At 44.0% G+C, this 19421-nt stretch overlaps 1 protein-coding gene across 4 annotated transcripts in view; it reads left to right on the top strand.

Annotated features, from left to right (window-relative positions):
- Nucleotides 1-5191: 5191 nt before the first annotated feature.
- CD109 (CD109 molecule) overlaps nucleotides 5192-19421 on the top strand; it is a 123495-nt gene continuing 109265 nt past the window's right edge. For 3 of the 4 annotated variants that reach the window (XM_060167570.1, XM_060167569.1, XM_060167568.1), the window contains exons 1-2: nucleotides 5349-5895; nucleotides 7186-7358. In XM_060167570.1, the coding sequence (XP_060023553.1) occupies nucleotides 5822-5895; nucleotides 7186-7358 (247 nt within the window). In that variant the 5' untranslated portion in view covers nucleotides 5349-5821. Of the gene's footprint in view, nucleotides 5283-5348; nucleotides 5896-7185; nucleotides 7359-19421 lie in introns of those variants that run through there. The other variant, XM_060167572.1, reaches the window with a different exon arrangement.

Raw genomic sequence — 19421 nt, 5'->3', positions numbered from 1 at the left:
TACTGTATTTCCTTGCAAATTTTTTAATTTTTTTAATTTTTTATTTTGCAGTATGTGGGCCTCTCACTGTTGTGGCCTCTCCTGTTGCGGAGCACCGGCTCCGGACGCGCTCCGCGGCATGTGGGACCTTCCCAGACCGGGGCACAAACCCTTGTCCCCTGCATCGGCAGGCGGGCTCTCAACCACTGCGCCACCAGGGAGGCCCTCCTTGCAAATTTGAATCAGATTCAGGTTCAGTCTTTTAGGTGGTTCTGGGTTCTTCTCTAAGAAGACTTAGAGTATCTGTATGTTTCCTAGCAGTCCTTTATGATCATTGTTTCGGTCTGCATAATCCAATATGGTAGTCACATGTTGCTATTTAAATTTAAGTTAATTCAAATGAAATAATAACAAATTCAGTGTCTTGGATGTACTGACCACATGTCCAGTACTCAACAGCCTCATGTCGCCCATGGCTACTGTATTAGGGTGGATATGGAACACTTCCATCCTTACAGAAAGTTCTATTGGACAGCACTGGTCTAGATCTATTAATTCACCAAGGGTTGTGATATGGTGCTATTCTGATTCTAACATTTATTGTACATTTTACTAGCTGGAAAACTTCTAAAAAGAGAAATTTCCCTGTACCTACTATTTGCTTACCAGTGATACAGTTCATGTAGGAAAGACAGGATAGAGTTGAATACTTTCCCTTTAACGAGATTGATTCTATCAGTTATAAATAAGTAAACCATGCTTACGTCAACATTATATAATTATTGTTCACTACAGAGCCAACTAATGAATTATGGTTACACTTCCATTTTTATCTATTTTAAAAAAATATTTGTTCATTTATTTACTGTTGGCTGCGTTGGGTCTTCGTTGCTGTCCGCAGGCTTTTTCTAGTTGGTGGCGAGCGGGGGCTACTCTTCGTTGTGGTGCGTGGGCTTCTCATTGCGGTGGCTTCTCTTGTGTAGCACGGGCTCTAGGCGCATGGGCTTCAGTAGTTGTGGCACACGAGCTCAGTAGTTGTGGGTCACGGGCTCTAGAGCGCAGGCTCAGTAGTTGTGGCTTGCGGGCTCTAGAGCCCAGGCTCAGTAGTTGTGACGCATGGGCTCAGTTGCCCTGCAGCATGTGGGATCTTCCCGGACCAGAGCTCGAACCCATGTCCCCTGCATTGCCAGGCGGATTCTTAACCACTGCACCACCAAGGAAGTCCCTTTTTTTAATCTATTTATTTTTCTTTTCTCTAGAGTTTCTAAATTTCCTTCCCTTCATTACACAATTTTATATTACCATAGTCTCAATTTTCTCCCCCAGTTTTCCATTACATTTATCTTTTCTACTAAGGTCCTTTTTTCCCTTTGAGGCCTTATTCCTGGAATTCTCCCTGTTGGAACATTGGCAGGCGGATTCTTAATCACTGCATCACCAAGGAAGTCCCTTTTTTTTAATCTATTTATTTTTCTTTTCTCTAGAGTTTCTAAATTTCCTTCCCTTCATTACACAATTTTATATTACCATAGTCTCAATTTTCTCCCCCAGTTTTCCATTACATTTATCTTTTTTACTAAGGTCCTTTTTTCCCCTTGAGGCCTTATTCCTGGAATTCTTCCTGTTGGAACTTCTGTCTTCATTGCTCTCTGGGGTTATATATACTTTTTCCTGAATCTCATGTCTTCCTTTTTTTTGGATTATTTCGTTTGTTTGCTAAATACGTCCTCCAAAAGTAACTTCCTAAAAAGAGTTTGTTGAAGGCAAAGTTTCTGAGCCATTCCATTTCTGAAAACATTTTAATTCTATTGTCATTCTTGTTTGATAATTTGGTTGGACAGAGAATTCTAATTTTAAATTTTGGACACCCATACAGAAAGTTAAGGGCAAGCCTTGTTATTATTATTCCTAGTTAATTTCAGTATCATTCCTTGTCTTCCAGTGGACAGGGGTTTCCTCCTCTGTTCTGGGTAAAAAAGATTCTGGTGTTCTGTGCAGGACTCTGTCTAAATAGGTCTCAAATAGATGATAAATTTAAGTAGGCGTTCATTTCATACATAATATTTCTGAAATTTTATACAGTTTGAATGTGTAAAAAATCAAACAACAGACTTGAGGATACGGACTGTGCTCTAAATCAGCAAGTAATGTTTCTCTCAATGCTTCTCCCAAAACCAGCCTCACTGATCTGAGAACAGAGGGTGGAAAAGAGGCACGAATAACGTTCAAAGATACTTGAGGGATTTTATATACTCTTTTGCAGACAGGGTAAGTTTGTTTTCCATTAGATGAGGGATAATTGCTTCATGTTGGGGAAAGCATGATTTTTCTGTTTTTTGTTGACGTTGAGCATGGTTAAAAGGGGTATATACAGAGGCCTAGTTGATGATGCATGGACTTTGGTAGCTTTGTACTGTGCCGACTTATCTAAGATGAAGCTAAATTTCCTAGAACTCCCCTCCCTGTATAGTTATGAGTTAGTGTTGGCCACAAGAGATACTTTATATGAATTTGGAAGCCAGCAGTGAAACCGAAGTCATATTTTTCACTCTCTGAAGGTCAGTGCAGGGCTCTAGGCGTTGGCCACTCGCCCAGATTTCTGCTGCTGTGTTAGTTGACTTGTGGGTGTGGGGCGGCAGTGGGTCTCGTAGCCCCTCCAGTTCTCAGGGCATCTCCTCCTTGAGCTTTTCTGAATGCTGGGCTAAGCGCATATGCAGCCGGCTTCTCCGGCAGGTTGCCCATGACGTCCGAGTTGGAGGTGTTAATAGAGACATGGGTTCCATGCTTCCTTGTCCTGGTCCACATGTAGCTTTTCTGCCCTGGCTGTCTTAGAGTGACTTCGACTCAACACTAGGTGCAGAGCCAATGGCTGCTCCCACAATCGCATAGGATCTATCTCCTACAGATTCCTCTTTTCTCAATGAACCACACCCTAAGACATGTCCAGAAGGGACACGGGAACAGTGTAGGGTTCTTATGCCAAAGGCCATTCAGTTTTCATAGGGGGAACATATATAATTTTTTTGTATCAAAACTCATGAATTTTATTCCAAAGAGTTTCTAAGATGCTCCCTTAAAGACTACTTGCTAAAACAATATCATTTTTATTGTTTTCTTTTTAAAAGAAAAATTATTATATATATGTTCATTGTAGAAAACTTGGCAAATCCAGGTAATTACCTAGATACTGATAACATTTTGCTGAATACCCTTCCAGTTTTCCTTCAATGCATATATCTATGATGTATATGTATACATAAACACAATTTATTTTTATAAAAATGGAATCATTTAAATTCTGTTTTATAAAAGACTCCCCCCAACAGCATCAGGAATATTTATCTTTAGATAATTAAATAGTCTCCAAAACAAACAAAATAATAAAGTCTCCAATTCAAGAACGTAATTTTAAATTGCTTCACAGTATTCTGTTGCATAGGCATACCATAATTTATTTAACCCCATCTCTTATTGTTACTATCAGACAACTTTAAGTTTTTCTTACTTAAAAAAAAAAATCTAGGAAGAAGGTTTTTTTTTTTTTTTTGCGGTACGCGGGCCTCTCACTGTTGTGGCTTCTCCCATTGCGGAGCACAGACTCTGGACGTGCAGGCTCAGCGGCCATGGCTCACGGGCCCAGCCGCTCCGCGGCATGTGGGATCCTCCCGGACAGAGGCACGAACCCGTGTCCCCTGCATCGGCAGGCGGACTCTGAACCACTGCGCCACGAGGGAAGCCCAGAAGATTTTTTTATTAATCCTTTTAAGCAGTTTTACTGAGTGGCTACTCTGTGCCTCATCTCTGTGCAAATCTACATGGTTAAGTTTTTCTTGTGTATTGCGAGAAGGAAGGCATAAACAGGGAGGCTGCCTTAATTTAAAATCTGCACAGATGTCATTTTACGAAACAACTAGGTGGTTCTAACCCTTTCTAGAAGACTTCTTGGAATGCAACATTATCAAGTAATCTTTTGGAGTGCTTTTTTTTTTCCTGCCTCTAGAATAAACCTGAATTTATTGATCCATCTTACGAAGTGAAGCTTGGAAAGAATTTTCTGCAGGTTTCCGACTTCCTTTTCTCATCAAAGGGAGAGTTTACCTGTAGACCCTCTGTGGCCCACAGTATGTTGAAATGAGGCAGAATTTCAGTCCCTATCCCGGACCTGCTGAATCAGCATCTGCATTTCACTGTGATTCTCATACACATTAGAGTTGGAGAAGCACTGATTTAGACTTTGACAGAGCCCACACTTGACCCTGAACAACAGAGGTGAGGAGACCAGACAGGCAGTAACAGCTGTGTCAGGGACACAGGATGTGAACCCAAAGACCCACCTGGACCCTTTTCACTTTACCCAAGCCCTGCCTGCACAGGAAGTCGGCCACTAAAGATAGGAGTGCGGAGGAGACAGGAGGACATAGGGACGTCTGCTAGCTGTTCAGCAGGGTGAAAAAGGGTGGAACAGGAAAGGGAGGAAAGCGAGTTCCTGGACTCCAAAACCACAGTTGGTCTAGGTGCTACTTTCCCCCTTATTTAGCACATAGCTTTGTGAGGAGACACCCTTGGCTGACCTCTTTTCTTTTTGCATTTTGTCCCGTATTAAAATGTGACCATCCAAAACTTTTCTCCATGAATTAGAAACTTTAAGTTGTTAGGGACTGAATGTGCCTGTTTTCCAACAGTTGCTGGCAGTTCCCTGCTTTTATGGTGTAGCCATGGTGAAACCTGAGTCATCTGAACATGGTGACAGCACCAAGCAGCGGGGAAGGAGCTACAGACAAGCCAGGACGCAGGAGCTGGAGCTCAGCAACTGCTGGGCACCCTGGGCCACTGGTCTTCCTAAGGATAGGAGAGCCACCCGAATTCTAACGTGTTTACACAAATTGCTCCAGGCTTCACAGTGCTAATGAATATCTTCTGTAGCAGAAGTGCTTAGCGATAGCCCACAGTATAAAGCATCTCCCCCGACAGTTGTTTCTCAGAGTTCTGAGGAGCAACACCTAACTTCCGCATGTGCTAGAATTTTCTTCCTCTTCTTCTTCTTCTTCTTTTTTTTTTTTTTTTGCGGTACGCGGGCCTCTCACTGTTGCGGCCTCTCCCGTTGCGGAGCACAGGCTCCGGACGCGTAGGCTCAGTGGCCGTGGCTCACGGGCCTAGCCGCTTTGCGGCACGTGGGCTCTTCGCGGACAGGAGCACGAACCCGTGTCCCCTGCATCGGCAGGCGGACTCTTAACCACTGCGCCACCAGGGAAGCCCATTCCTTTTCTTTTTTTAAACGGAGAAACCACATTTTTCCTGGAGAGGTAAACGATATACGTGAGTTTTTGTTTCAAGGGAAAGAAGTTTTTCTCTTGTGCCTATTCATTCGTATATATTGAACAACTACCAGAAAATACACCCCTGTTTGGCGTGTGTGTGTGCGTGTTTGCCGTTTCTCTAAAATTCTGACTCATCGTCTGGACGACAATGACTGATTTTTTTCCACCTCACAAGGTTGCTATGAACGTCTCCGTACAAGGATGGGCCTGTTCATGCACCCCGGGCACGGGCGGTACAGCGCTAGCATAAACAGCCCGAGGAGCCGGGTGGCCAGGGCAGCAGGGCTGCCGCCCGGGGTTTGCGGTGCGGCCCGGGGCGCCGAGCAGCGCCATTGCGATGCGGCGGGAGGGGTGGAGCCGCCGCGTCCCGGCTCAATGTAGAGCCCTCGCTCCGCTCGCAGGCGCGCCCAGTGCAAACTGCTAAGCCTGGAGTCGGGGAGATCCGGGAGGAGGTGGAAGGCCACACCCCGCGCTGCCCGCGAATTTCCTCCGGAGCCCGCGGTCGCCGGGCAGACGCCGCCGAGATGCGGGGCCCGCGGCTCGGGACCGCCGCCCGCCTCTTCTGCGTGTGGAGCGCGGCGCTGGCCGCCGCCCCCCGGTAGGAGCGCGGGACGGCGGGCGCGGGGCGGCGGGCGCGGGGCGGCGGCGATCCCCAGCCGGACCCCGGCCTGGAGATTTGATCATGCATCGCTTCCCCTCGGTTTTTCGCGGGACAGTTGCTCTCTCCACCCGCGAGGTTGTTTAAGCGCCTCTGGCCGTAACTGCTTTCGAAAGACAGCATTTTATTTTTAGTCCACGTTGCCTCTGCGTTCTTCTCAACTTTTAGCTCCCAAATAATGTGCCTTCTTCTTTTAAAGACATATATATATATATATTTTTTTCTAAACAAGATGCCTCAACTTTGGCAATGACAAGGTGTGACCGAGGTAGCTGAAGTATGGGTTTAGGTGCAGACATCGTGGGAAGATAACGAGTGAGACACCTAAGTAATGGAAAGCACTCCCTCGCTTCCCCCCAGAGGTTTTTGCCCTTGAGCCCTAATCCCTAGCTTGGGCAGGGAAAGTGCTGTTTCAGCGATTTTTATGCTCGGCTCTACCTGGAAATGTCAGCACTGATAGTTTAATTTCAGGTGGTATATTTTAATCAGTGGTGTTGATTAGATGATGTTTTCTTGGGTAGATGCCCAAACATAAAGGTTTCAATAAGAAGCAAAATCCGTGTGTGTGTGTGTGTGTGTGTGTGTGTATGTGTGTGGGTGTGTCTTTAAGCCAAGAACAAAAAATTATGCTGGGATGATGTCTTCTGTAAAGGAGAAGTTTAGAGGCTAGTATTGATACTTTGCCAATAACTTCTGCGTGTCCCAGTGTAAGCCATCCTGTGCTATTTGTGGTTTATAAAATGGAAATAATAACACAGGCCGGTCCTCTAACTGCATGGATTACCGCATTAAAATTGATTTATGGGAATGTATCAATAAAACATGATAAATATAATGAACACTGCTGTATGTTATATATGAAAGTTATGAAGAGAGTAAATCCTTAGAGTTCTGACCACAAGGAAAAATATGTATTTTTTCTATTTCTGTAATTTCGTATCTATATGAGATGTTGAATGTTCACTAAACTTATTGTGATAATCATCTCATGATGCATGAAAGTCAAATCAATTATATCTCAATAAAACTGGATAAAAAATGGATTTATGGGGATTATTGTTGTTTCAATAGCATTTCAGTGCAGTTGCTAAATGGAGCAGTGAGGCAATATTAATTGGAACCGTTGCAACTGGTACAGTATAGGGAGCCTATGAAATTTGAGGATCTCAAAAGAATGGAGATGTGAGGGTAAGAAACTTTGTTTTTCCCTTGTTGTTGTTAACTCTTTAGGCCTAAGTTTCTGGTGACAGCCCCTGGGATCATCAGACCTGGGGGAAATGTGACCATTGGGGTGGAGCTTCTGGAACACAGCCCCTCACAGGTCACTGTGAAGGCGGAGCTGGTCAAGATAGCCGCGAACCTTGCCGTCTCTGTCCTGGAAGCAGAAGGAGTCTTTGAAAAAGGTAAGGTAACAGCAGAGTCTTAACTCATCTGCAGTAATAATTGGAGTATGTTAATAAAGCCACGGGGAGAAGCCCCCCATTTTCAGTGGCTTACACAATACCCTTTTATTTCTTACTCATGTGGAGTCCAAAATGATGTTCCTGGGATGCTCTTCCGGGTGGAGATTGTGAGGCCCAGGTTCCTTCCCCTTTGTGGCTCTGTCGTCACCAGTACGTGGCTTCCAATCTGAAGGGGAAGAGCGTGGAGTGTCTCCTGTGGGAGGTCTTTATGGGCCAGGCCTGGACGTGGCTCATATCATTCCTCCCTCCTCTGATGGCCACGTTTAGCTGCACAGGAGGCTGGGCACGTAGGACAGTGTGTGCCCAGAAGAGGAAATGGGCGTAGTTAACAGGCTGGCACAAAACCATATTTACGTATGGTTTATGCAAACCAGGTATGACCATATTTACTGGGTGCAGAGGATTTTACTAAGTAGGCCTGTGGGTAGGAAAAGAAGAAGTTAAAATCTAGTTTTATGGAATATTTTTTAGTTTTCTAAGTAACAAGAAAAAAAAGAAAAATAATGTAAAAGAAGTCGGAGCCATTTGTAAAAGAACCCACATATCTTGTTTTAAATTTGGGTTCTAACCAGGCCCAGGATTAAATTGGGTCAGTGAATGTCTTCTTTTTCAATACTAAGGGCAGAATACTTTGGGGGGTAAATAGTTAAATAGGTAAACTTTCTTTCACATTAAAATGAACATTTAATTTTTTCTAATTGAAAGAGTAATGTATACTCAGTGCGAGCAACCTGGCAAATACTGGAAGTAAAGGGAATAAACCAAAATCCTACCTGTAATCCTACCACCCAACTGTAAACACTGTTAACTAGAAGCATGTTTAGATGCTTAGTCAGAGGCCAGCAATTGAGGCATAACTTCCTATAATGTTGAGTTATCCTTTAAAAGAATCATTTAAGGGCACAAAATGAAGGGTGGATGAGATTCCACAGTAGCTCATTATATAAATGTTTATCCTTTACCAGCATAGAGAAATTAACACCATCACGAAATGAGATAAAATCAAAGTTTATCTACATCCGAGGTTCTTTCTCCGTTGGGAAGTTGACTGACTGGGTGGGTAAGTTTGGAGTCAGGAAGAGGTGATGTGTGCAGGGGCCAGGCCACTTTGTCTTTCATAGGAGTAGTGTCAGGAAAGCGGGAGGCCTTGTTTCCCTGGAGAAGCAATGCAGTTAGCGCTTAAGATCTGAGACTGAGTCTTAGCACTAGCTGTGTGATCTTGGGCAGGTTACTTAAATGCTCTGAGCTTCAATTTCTTCATCTATAAAACAGGGATAATGTACTTCCCAGGGCAGTTGTAAAGTTAAAATCAGTATCTAGTACCTATTAGGCACTCAATAAACAGTAGCTGTTAATATTGTAAATAGGAACACTATTGAAGAAGATGCAGGAAGCATCATTTCCTTTTTACATGGGGGCAGATCTCTTACTTTTATTATTGAACTATTTATTCTGAAAATGAATGAATCTTTGTCTTGTGATAATGGCTAAAGAAAATATTGAAATACTAAGTCACAGCAGACCACACTTAAGGTGGTTCCACATTCATTATTTATTCATTAAGAATTATCATTTTGGCTCTACTAGTGTGACAGTTTTACTACAATGCAAAGGTCCAGAATAACAAGGATGATCTTGATAAACACTTGGGCTTTGCTCGGACATTTGCGTGTGCTTATTCTAGAATTTCTCCTTTGTTGTCTTTTCTGCAGTCTCCTTCGTCAGTCTTGTTTCTTTTTTTCTGCAAATAGTACGAACACTGAGGTGCTTGTTACTGTGGCGTGGTTTTAAACTTTATTCTTAGATTTTTCCTTTGGGAGGAAAGTTCGTCATGCTTTTGGGTAAGGCTGAAGTGGGTCGGACGACACTATCCTGGGAGCTTAATGGATCTTTGAAAAAGAAAGAGAGAAAATGCACTACTTTCAGGGGCTGTTTTGGACGCAGTTGACCTACAGTTTCATTGAAAATACCATTGCAACCCTTCTCCCTCTTTCAAAGGAGAATGTTAACTTTGTTATCAGGGGCTGTGGGTCATTGTTCTCAGAGCAGATGCTTCCTGTAAAGTTAGGACTTAAGGACCAAGACATTTCTCCCTCCCTGTCCTTACATCCTTTGCTTTATCTGATTTCTCCAGGTGTAACAATATGTAGATAAAGGAGGACTTTCTAAATTAGTGGGGTCTGGATTCTTCCTAGGATTCACTTTTTCCTTGCCACATAAACACAAGCAAAGAAATACATTTTAGGTCTGATTATTTCATCATTTTCTTATGATGGACTCCAAGAGGTCCTGCCAAGGAAAGATTGGTTTTAATAAAGGTCTGCCTGCTAGCAGAGCTGGGTAAGGAGGGGGATTGTTTCTGAGTGGCTGTTTCTAGCAGTCCTGCTGTTCTTAGAAATTCCTGGGGCAGGGCGGTGTTTCACCATAACCAGAATGCATTTCTAGCTTAATTTGTGTCAGAAATAGTAATAGCTAAAGCATTAGAATTGCAGCGTATACCTTCCTTAATAAAGGCAGAAAAGTATGGCTTGTCCTCAAGGAAAAGTTCATTTATTTGTTTGGCAGATGTGGGAAAAATTTTGTTTACATTCCCATCCTTGAGGCCAGTAGCATGACAGTTAGTTTATTCATGTTTAAATATATTAATTTTATATTTATTGGGGATCAATTAATTTTTATTTATTTATTTTTGGGTGAACAATAGCCCTTGAGAAAAAGTGTTTCTAATAAACTTTGAGGAGTTCCTTAAGGGTATATTAATGCGTTTTTAGTGGTGACATTCAGATATTGAAGTGTACTTGTCATTGTTACGAACACCACTCTCATCATCCTCTATGGTGAATAGAACTAGGTTCCTAATCTTATCTTCTGTTGTACAGAAGAGTTAGTTAAGTAAATGTAATTGATAAAATTCAGCAGGTAGTAATTACCAGAGAAGATGGAGCATCTATTGGCGTTTGAAATCAAGTCAGATTGTCTGTTGGTTGGAGAATGAGTCTGTCCCCTTATTTCTTAGCTTCCTGGCGTTTACCTCTTCCTTTACTGTGATGGTGCCCTGGAGTTCCATGCCAAATCAAGAAAAAAAGTGAAGAACATTGGAATTCACAGGTCATAAATGAGAGCTATCTTCTCATCATTTTTTTTTTTTGCGGTACGCGGGCCTCTCCCACTGCGGAGCACAGGCTCCGGACGCGCAGGCTCAGTGGCCATGGCTCACGGGCCCAGCCGCTCCGCGGCATGTGGGATCTTCCCGGACCGGGGCACGAACCCATGTCCCCTGCATCGGCAGGCGGACTCTCAACTACTGCGCCACCAGGGAAGCCCTCTTCTCATCTTTTAAAGCGTGTGAAGGAATTGAATCATTTCTGATATCCTGGAAACCATAGTTTCTGCTTTATTTCCCGATCTCTTTTTACAATTTGAAATGTTCATTTGTAAACTTTCATTGTTTTTCCTGAATGAAATGTACTTCAAATAATAAAGAATACACCCCTTTCCTCCACTGATGAATTCTTTGTCGCTGGTTTCACATATACCTGATACAAGATAAAAACCTAAGGAACCACCATACTGTTCTCCATAGTGGCTGCACCAATTTACATTCCCACCAACAGTGCAGGAAGGTTTCCTTTTCTCCACACCCTCTCCAGCATTTATCGCTTGTAGACTTTTTGATAGCACAGGGAACTCTGCTCAACATTCTGTAATAACTTAAGTGGGGAAAGAATTTGAAAAAGAATAGACACCTGTATATGTATAACTGAGTCACTTGGCTGTACACCTGAAACTAACACAACATTGTTAATCAACAATACTTCAATATATTTTTTGATGATGGCCGTTCTGACTGCTGTGAGGTGATACCTCATTGTAGTTTTGATTTGCATTTCAATATAGTATAAAAAAAATAAAATTTCTCCCCTCCACCCCCGGCAAAAAGAACAAAAGAAAAAAACCTAAACAGAAAATCTCAGCTGCAAACTTGGGTGCAAGGCAGGGCGTCTCCTGGCCTGGAGGCTCTTCTTATTTATTTATGGCGTCGAGCCTGCTTCCATCTTCCCACTGAAGGGTCTGGGTGAGGTGAACTCTATGTGTATGTCTGTATCCTTTAATAACTTGCCTTTTCTTCTTGCCCTAAAATCTGGGAGAGCTCATGGGGTGTTTACCTTCTATTCTTTAAGAATGAAACATTCTTCTTCGTCTTTATTGTCTTTTTATCTCTCTCCCATTGACTATGGGGTGCTTTATTTTCTATCTCGATTCAGTAAGGATGGGAAGTCAGTGTTTTATAATTGGAAATATTAGCTGAAGAACTTAAAAAACTCATCCAATTCTGTTTGGATGGCTTTCTGGTGGAAACAAAGCTCCTGACATACATTTCATGGCTTGTAGATCAAAATCAGTAACTGGTTTTTATGAGCGTAGATGAATTAGTATGCTCTGTGTGCAGGTCTCCCAGGGAAGGTTTGCACGGGCAGCTGTGCCAGTAGAGCTCATTTTGAACTTGCAGTGACATGAGAATTATTTTTAAAGGGGGTGGGTTCTTCTTTCACATGTCTTTGGTATTGTGTGTAGTATATATTAGTAAGAAGGTGGGACCTGAGGATAAAGGACCAGAGTGTGGTCACGATGAGCGTGGGCTCTGAAGCCAGGCTACCTGATGCCCTTCCATCAGTGGTTGTGTGTCTCTGGGCTGTCACCTTCTCACCAGGCTTCAGTTTAATCATCTGAAGAGCAGTGGTTTCCGCCTTGTACAACTATACGGTTAACGTGAGGGTGAAATGAGGTAACGTTTAAAGCACTTAAACACATAGGACTTACTCAAGAAATTGGTACCTATTGTCATTAGAAGATGATGGCAACAGTTATGTCAGAGGCAATTCTTAGTCACCTGTTGGGATGATCTTGAACTGGGGACTCTATAAAAGGCACCTCACTAGGAGGGGATGGGAAGGAACGTAACGTATTAAATATTGAGTTTCCTTATAGTGCCAGGGACTTTATGCACAATTTTTAACTTCAATAACCCTTGGAGGAATGCACTATTATCTTCATTTTAGAGATAAGAAAACTGAGGCTAAGAGAGAATAGTTTTCCTGGGATAACACATTAAATGGCATAGCCTGAATGTGAAGTTGGTTCTGTTGGTACTGATGGTTCTGAAGTTGAAGGTTTTCCACTGCCTGAAAGAGCATGAAATACTTTCTGTTTGCGATATTGATGCAGTGTGGTATCAGTCTTCCTTGAAAATCATTTTCTCGTTCGCTTGTGGTAGTTCAGAGCTGGATCCCATGAAATCTAACCTGGATCTGAGAGTTGCAAGTTGCAATGCCAACTCTCCTCCTCATTTAGCTTGGGCTTCGTAGAATTTTGGAGCTGGTCGGGGTCTCAGAGATAAGCCAAATCAATCAGCTAGTTTATGGCTGAGGAGACAGAGGGGTGGTGTCTGGTGACTTGCCCAGGGTGAAATGCCTTTTGGTGGTAGAGCTGGAAACAGATCACAGGCGCCCACGTTTGCAGCCGAAGCTACTTCCGTGATACTCTAGGAAACTCTCCCAACATATGGGGAGCTCTGTGTGAGACTTAGGGGATATTTGCGAATGTTGCTTTATCTGATACGGAAGAAAGTAAGGCTAACTAAGGAGTTTAGAAACGCTTCCCTGCATGTTTGTGCCAGTGTCTTGTTTCAGCTCAAGGTGGAGTTGCTCTTTATGGACTAATGGTTCTGCAAGGGGTGGGAGTGGGTGGCTAGGCACCTCAGATCTCTTCTAAAACTGAATTCTGCTGCTGTGTTTCTCAAAATGTGAGTCATATTTATTCAAAATGCAGATTCATGGTCACCCTATCAAGACATGGGTGAGGTCTGGGAATCTAAACTTTATTTTAAGCAGTCATCACAAGTGATTCTCAGCTGTGTTAAAGTGAGAACAACTGCCCTTCGGTTAGAAGGATTCTCATGGATTGTTCCGACCAAGTACCGGAAAACCTGAGGGTGAGAGGCTAAGCCTTGGCAAGTTCTGTGATGATTCAAGGCAGCTGAAGGTCCCGCCCAGATTTCTGTATTTGCCTTTCAAGTGGCCCCTAGCTCTAAACGTTGGTGTTAATGTAAAGCAGTGGAGAAACAGGTCTTGGGGCTTGACTATCAATCAGTGATGGAGTGAAGTTGAAAGTGAACAGACTGATTCTTTAAACTCCAAGCTAAACATGTACCGCTGCTCTGCTAAAGGGGAATGAGTCACTGAGGGCTTGTGGTGGGAGCAGAAATCAGATCCTGTAAGAATCTGGGCGGGGTTGCTGTTTGATCCATTATGTTGTTAAGAAGGATTTACAATGCTGGAACTCCTTGGTTCCCGGATGACGTTTCCCCCCATTAATTAATTTATTTTTTTTCTTTTGCGGTACGCGGGCCTCCCACTGCTGTGGCCTCTCCCGTTGCAGAGCACAGGCTCCGGATGCGCAGGCTCAGCGGCCATGGCTCACGGGCCCAGCCGCTCCGCGGCATGTGGGATCCTCCCAGACCGGGGCACGAACCCGCGTCCCCTGCATCGGCAGGCGGACGCTCAACCACTGCGCCACCAGGGAAGCCCCATAATTTATTATTTATTGATTATTTGCGGTACGTGACACATGAATGAATGGGGGGTGTGACAGAAGAGGAAGGAAGGCATTAGAGAAGGTTCAGAGGTTTCAGAAGGATAAGTATAATGTTAAAAGTGCAGAGGCTGGGGAGTTTTTATTTCTTGTTTGTGTCGAAAATTCAGTGTGGCTGGTAAATAGTGCTTCTTTTGCGTGACCCTGTGCCTGGTACCGTTACCTTTTACACCCAGAGCTGTACAGATGTCCATTCATGAGTGGTCCACCTCTGCTGATGTATTTGGCATTTTGTGGGAACAGTTACTTCACATACGAGAGAAGGGAAGGGTGTGTCAGAGGAAAAGAGCCCAGGGCTGGGAGTGGCAGACATGAGAAGGAGACAGAGCTTTGTGTGTGTGTGTGTGTGTGTGTGTGTGTGTGTGTGTGTGTGTGTGTGTTTTCTGAAAAGATGTTACATTCTGCTTTAGATGTAAGTGTGGGGAGACACCCAGGTGGAGATACGCAGCAGATAAGTTTGAAATTGTAACTAGGGGTAGAGTTGAAGGCGTTGTTTTCAGAGAGGCAGACAGTATTCGAAGTCTTGGTGGGAAGGCGTGGGATGTACAGGAGGCAGCGCTTATGGAAAGAACAAGCCTGATGACAGGAGCTTGTGAGGAGGGAAAGAAGTCAGTGAAGCTCCTGGCCCGTGAGCAACCGAAGCAGGGATGGATTGGAGACGCTGAGACGTCTCAGAAGCCAAGGGAAGGAAGAAGACCAAGAAGTTAGGTCTTAACAGTATGTAGTGTCCCAGAAGGTCAGAGAAGAGAAGAGGACAGGAAAAAGGGCACTAGAGATCCTCAACTGAATGGTTTTCAGTCGATTGTTGGGAGCCAAGTTTTCAGTAATAAATAGGTGGTGAGGAAATATAATCAGAAAGTGTAGACCACTCTTTTCAAATTTTTATTTATTTTATTTTTATTTTATTGTATTTATTTTATTTTATTTTTGCGGTACGTGGGCCTCTCACTGCTGTGGCCTCTCCCGTTGCGGAGCACAGGCTCCGGACGCGCAGGCTCAGCGGCCATGGCTCACAGGCCCAGCCGCTCCGCGGCATGTGGGATCTTCCCGGACCGGGACACGAACCCGCGTCCCCTGCATCGGCAGGCGGACTCTCAACCACTGCACCACCAGGGAAGCCCGACCACTCTTTTTTTAAAAAAATTACTGCAGTAGCCTCCTAGGTTATCTTTTTTTCTTTTTTCTCCCTACACTTACGGCTTTATAGTCTATGCTCAATCCAATGGCCAGAAAACATAGGCCAGATTTTGTCACTCCCCATCTCAGTATCAGCCAATGGCCTTCCGATGACCTGTGAACCCTACGCGATCTAGCTCCCTTTGATCTCGTTTCACACGACTCCCACCTCACTCCGCAGCCTCTCTGGACTTCATGCAGGTCCTACAACACACCAAGCATGCTCCCATCTCAGGGCCTTTGCATTTACTCATCTCTCTACCTCTAATGCACTCTGCCAGATGTCTTCACGACTCAGCTGCTTCAGGTTTTGATTCAAATATCACCTTTGCAGTAGACCACTCTGTAGAAGTTTCACGGTTGAAAGGAGAGAGGTGGATTGTCTCTTAAAAAACACAGTAAAAAAAAAATAATTAAAAAAAAAAATAAAACACAGTAGAGGGCTTCCCTGGTGGCGCAGTGGTTGAGAGTCCGCCTACCGACGCAGGGGACATGGGTTCGTGCCCCGGTCCGGGAAGATCCCACATGCCGCGGAGCGGCTGGGCCTGTGAGCCATGGCCGCTGAGCCTGCGCGTCCGGAGCCTGTGCTCCGCAACGGGAGAGGCCGCAGCAGTGAGAGGCCTGCGTATGGCAAAAAAACAAAAAACGAAAAACAAAACACAGTAGAGAGGTAAAAGGGTTGATGCAGAGGGGAGGGGTGGATAATTCAGGGTAAGAAGAGAATCAGGTTCGAGAGCACGGGTGAGTGGATTATCGTTAAAAAGTACTTTTTCCTCTGATGTAAGAAGAAACAGAAGAGAAATAAATATTTTGAAGTCTGAACTTGAGATGAATAAAATTGAAATATGATTTTAGAAAACCTTGCTATAGTTTCCTCTAAATTGTGCAGATCTGTCATCTCTTTGTAGGAAGTGGGGATAAACGTTAAAAGCAGTGGCTCACTGGGGAAAGAAACAGAATTGGAGATATTCCCTGGTGCTGCGCTAACCTGGGTCCCTGCTGGATTGTGGGCTATTGGGATGCAAGGGCTGACACCCGTACTGGCATCAGGGGAGGGCACACAGGAGAACGGGGAAGAGAAAGGGGCTTTTCATGGTGGACGTGTGCCTCACTTGAAGCTTGAGGGGATGGGGTAGAGGCATTTTATTATCACTGTGGTTGTAAGTGTGAATAAGAAGTGGAGTTGAACTCATCACATCTTGGTCTGGGCTAATAAGACCTCATACCAAAGGTACAGTGACAGAACTGGAGGAGTGGAAATTGTGGGGGTCCTCTGTCCCTTCTAGTCTTCACTTCCCTTAGGAAAACCCCATGACCTGACTTTCTTCCTTTGCAAGAGTGAGGGTGAAACTGATCAAAGATTTGGTGGAGGCAGCGGAGTAGGGAGGTGGTGGGCAGGTCTGTGGGTCTTTAGTTCTGAAGAAGTTCTGAAGTTCTGAAGAAGATTTAGTTCTGAAGAAGATTCATGAATTAAAATCTGAAAACCAGAGTGGTAAAGCGCTTGGAAATAAACAGGGAGGAAGGTGTTTTAAGAGCACCTGGTAGGGCTTCCCTGGTGGCGCAGTGGTTGAGAGTCTGCCTGCCGATGCAGGGGACACGGGTTCGTGCCCCGGTCCGGGAGGATCCCACATGCCGCGGAGCGGCTGGGCCCGTGAGCCATGGCCGCTGAGCCTGCGCGTCCGGAGCCTGTGCTCCGCAACGGGAGAGGCCACAGCGGTGAGGGGCCCGCGTACCAAGAGCACCTGGTAGCTTCTTTTGGCAGGACAACGTCAGGAGTTTACATTTATGAAAATGTAGCTGGCAGAAACGATTTAGTATTATACATTTAAATTTCACTGAAATACGTGTTACATCTCCTCAGGAAGAGAGGCACCAAATTGTATATGACGCAATACTGGTGGCGTAAATGTTTGGTGACCACACAGATTCCTGTCCTTCTGTTCTTTACGAGGAAGCAAAGCAGATTTCATTTCATGTGCCAACTCAACTTGATTGTAGAGGCTGCTCGGAGTGCTGTGTTGACGGTTTCAGGTCAATCGTGGGTTTACTGAAATAGTGGTTGGATTAGCTGTGTCTGCCATGCATGGGAACGGGGAGTGTGGAATGAATGCTGCAAATGAGCCTATTGCGTTGAAGACGGATGGTCCCCTGGAGGGCTACATAGGTGCTTGAGGCAATAACAACATGGATAAGAGAAAATATGGAAGAGTGGGTGTGTCCAGATACCAACATGAGAGTGCAGTAAGCTACAGAAGCGAGACAGGAAGGAGTATGAGGTTTTTGGGACTGGTATTTTAGAAGGAATTAGCTGGGTCTGTCCTGTACAGTTTGGGAGACTCTGAAGCCGCATTGGAACTGGGCCCTTAGCACTACTTCTTACTACCTGTGTGGCCTTGGGCAGGTCGTTCATCTCATCTAGTCTCAGTGTCTTCATCTGCATAAGAGCAACAAAAATAGTACGTACCTCAGAACACTGTTGTGAGGATTAAACGAGACAGTGCTTTAGAGCTGCACCGTCCAATATGGTAACCACATGTGGGTTTTGAGCACTTGACATGTGGCTCGTACATCTTAAGATGGGCCGTGAGTATAAAATACACACTGGATTTTGAATACTTTTACTGCCAAAAAATGCGGCGAAACTCAATAATTGTTTTATATTGATTACAAATTTTATGGTAATATTTTAGATATATGGGATTAAATAAAATGTTATTAAAATTAATTTCACCCATTCCTTTTTCCTTTTTTTTTTAATTTAATTTAATTTTATTTTCCTTTTTCCTTTTTTTAAAAAATGTTTTATTCTTTTTCCTTTTGTAATGTACTGCTTTAGGACGTTTACCATGGTGCCTAGCACACAGTAAACACTTGGGAATGTCAGCTATGTTATACCGCGCGTCTCCCAGCATCACACACAGCCCTGATGCCTCCCTCCTCAGCGCAAGCCTGTGGCATGAGGCTAGGTGTCTGTGTTTTAGCTTTTTTTTTTTTTTTTAATGCCATGTGTCTCTGCTGATGGCTCTTTGATTCTGACTGGAGTGGGCCTTCAACCTTACTCCTCATACCTTGAGGAAGGAGGATGTCTTCCCAAAAAGAGCCCCACACCATAGGGGTCGGTAAACTGTTTCCGTAAAGGGCCAGATGGTCGACACGGTAGGTTTTGCTGGCCTGTGGTCTTGGGTGCAGCCACTCGGCCATTGTAGCGTGAAAGCAGCCATAGATGGTGCATAACAAAGGAGCGTGCTCGTGCACCGACAGAAATTTATCTATGGACCCTGAATTTGGAGTTCGTATAATTTCCACGTGTCACAAAATATTATTCTTTTTAGTTTTCCCAGCTATTTAAAACCAGTTTTAGTTCATGAACTGTACGAAAACAGGCATGGGCCAGACTTGGCCTGTGGGCTGCAGATTCCTGACCCTGCCATAATAAATGCCATGTACATTTAGTGGCCCAGAGCCTGGCTTGATTGGTTTTTTATATGTATAGAACCTAACATTTATTTTATTTTATTTTATTTTTTATTTTTTTTTGCTGTACGTGGGCCTCTCACCGCTGTGGCCTCTCCCGTTGCGGAGCACAGGCTCCAGACGCGCAGGCTCAGCGACCATGGCTCACGGGCCCAGCCGCTTCGCGGCATGTGGGCACGAACCCGTGTCCCCCGCATCGGCAGGCGGACTCCCAACCACTGCGCCACCACGGAAGCCCTAACATTTAGTTTATATTGTACCATTTTATTTATTTTACTTTTAGTGGGTTTTCATTTGACCTATTTTATACTCCGTGGTCTAAATGGAACAAAACGTTTTTTATGAAACTGTTATTTATTGAGATATTTGTAAGCAAGCAGGAGAGAAAAAACTTAAAGGAGTATGTAGGGACCAAAGGAAACTTTTTTGTTTTGTTTTGTTTGAAATACTTGTGTTTTCTGTATGGATTGAATTCACTGAAGAGTTCCTTGGCTTAAAAATGACATTAAACCATGAAGCAGAAACATATTTTAAGGTTTTGTCTTCCATGGATCTGTGGTGGAAACCCCATTTCCCACTTTCTCCGTCTGTGATCAAAGAAAATGCTGAATAATGAGGGTATTGATGAAAGAATATTTAATAACTTGGTAAAGAGGTCAAAACTTTTAGTTGCAAAAGTGATGTCCTTAAGTTCATTATTGT

Source organism: Lagenorhynchus albirostris, chromosome 12 (assembly GCF_949774975.1).
Source record: "Lagenorhynchus albirostris chromosome 12, mLagAlb1.1, whole genome shotgun sequence".
NCBI lineage: Eukaryota > Metazoa > Chordata > Mammalia > Artiodactyla > Delphinidae > Lagenorhynchus > Lagenorhynchus albirostris.
The sequence above is the reverse complement of the archived record's forward strand: the minus strand, read 5'-3'. Positions and strand labels throughout refer to the sequence as shown.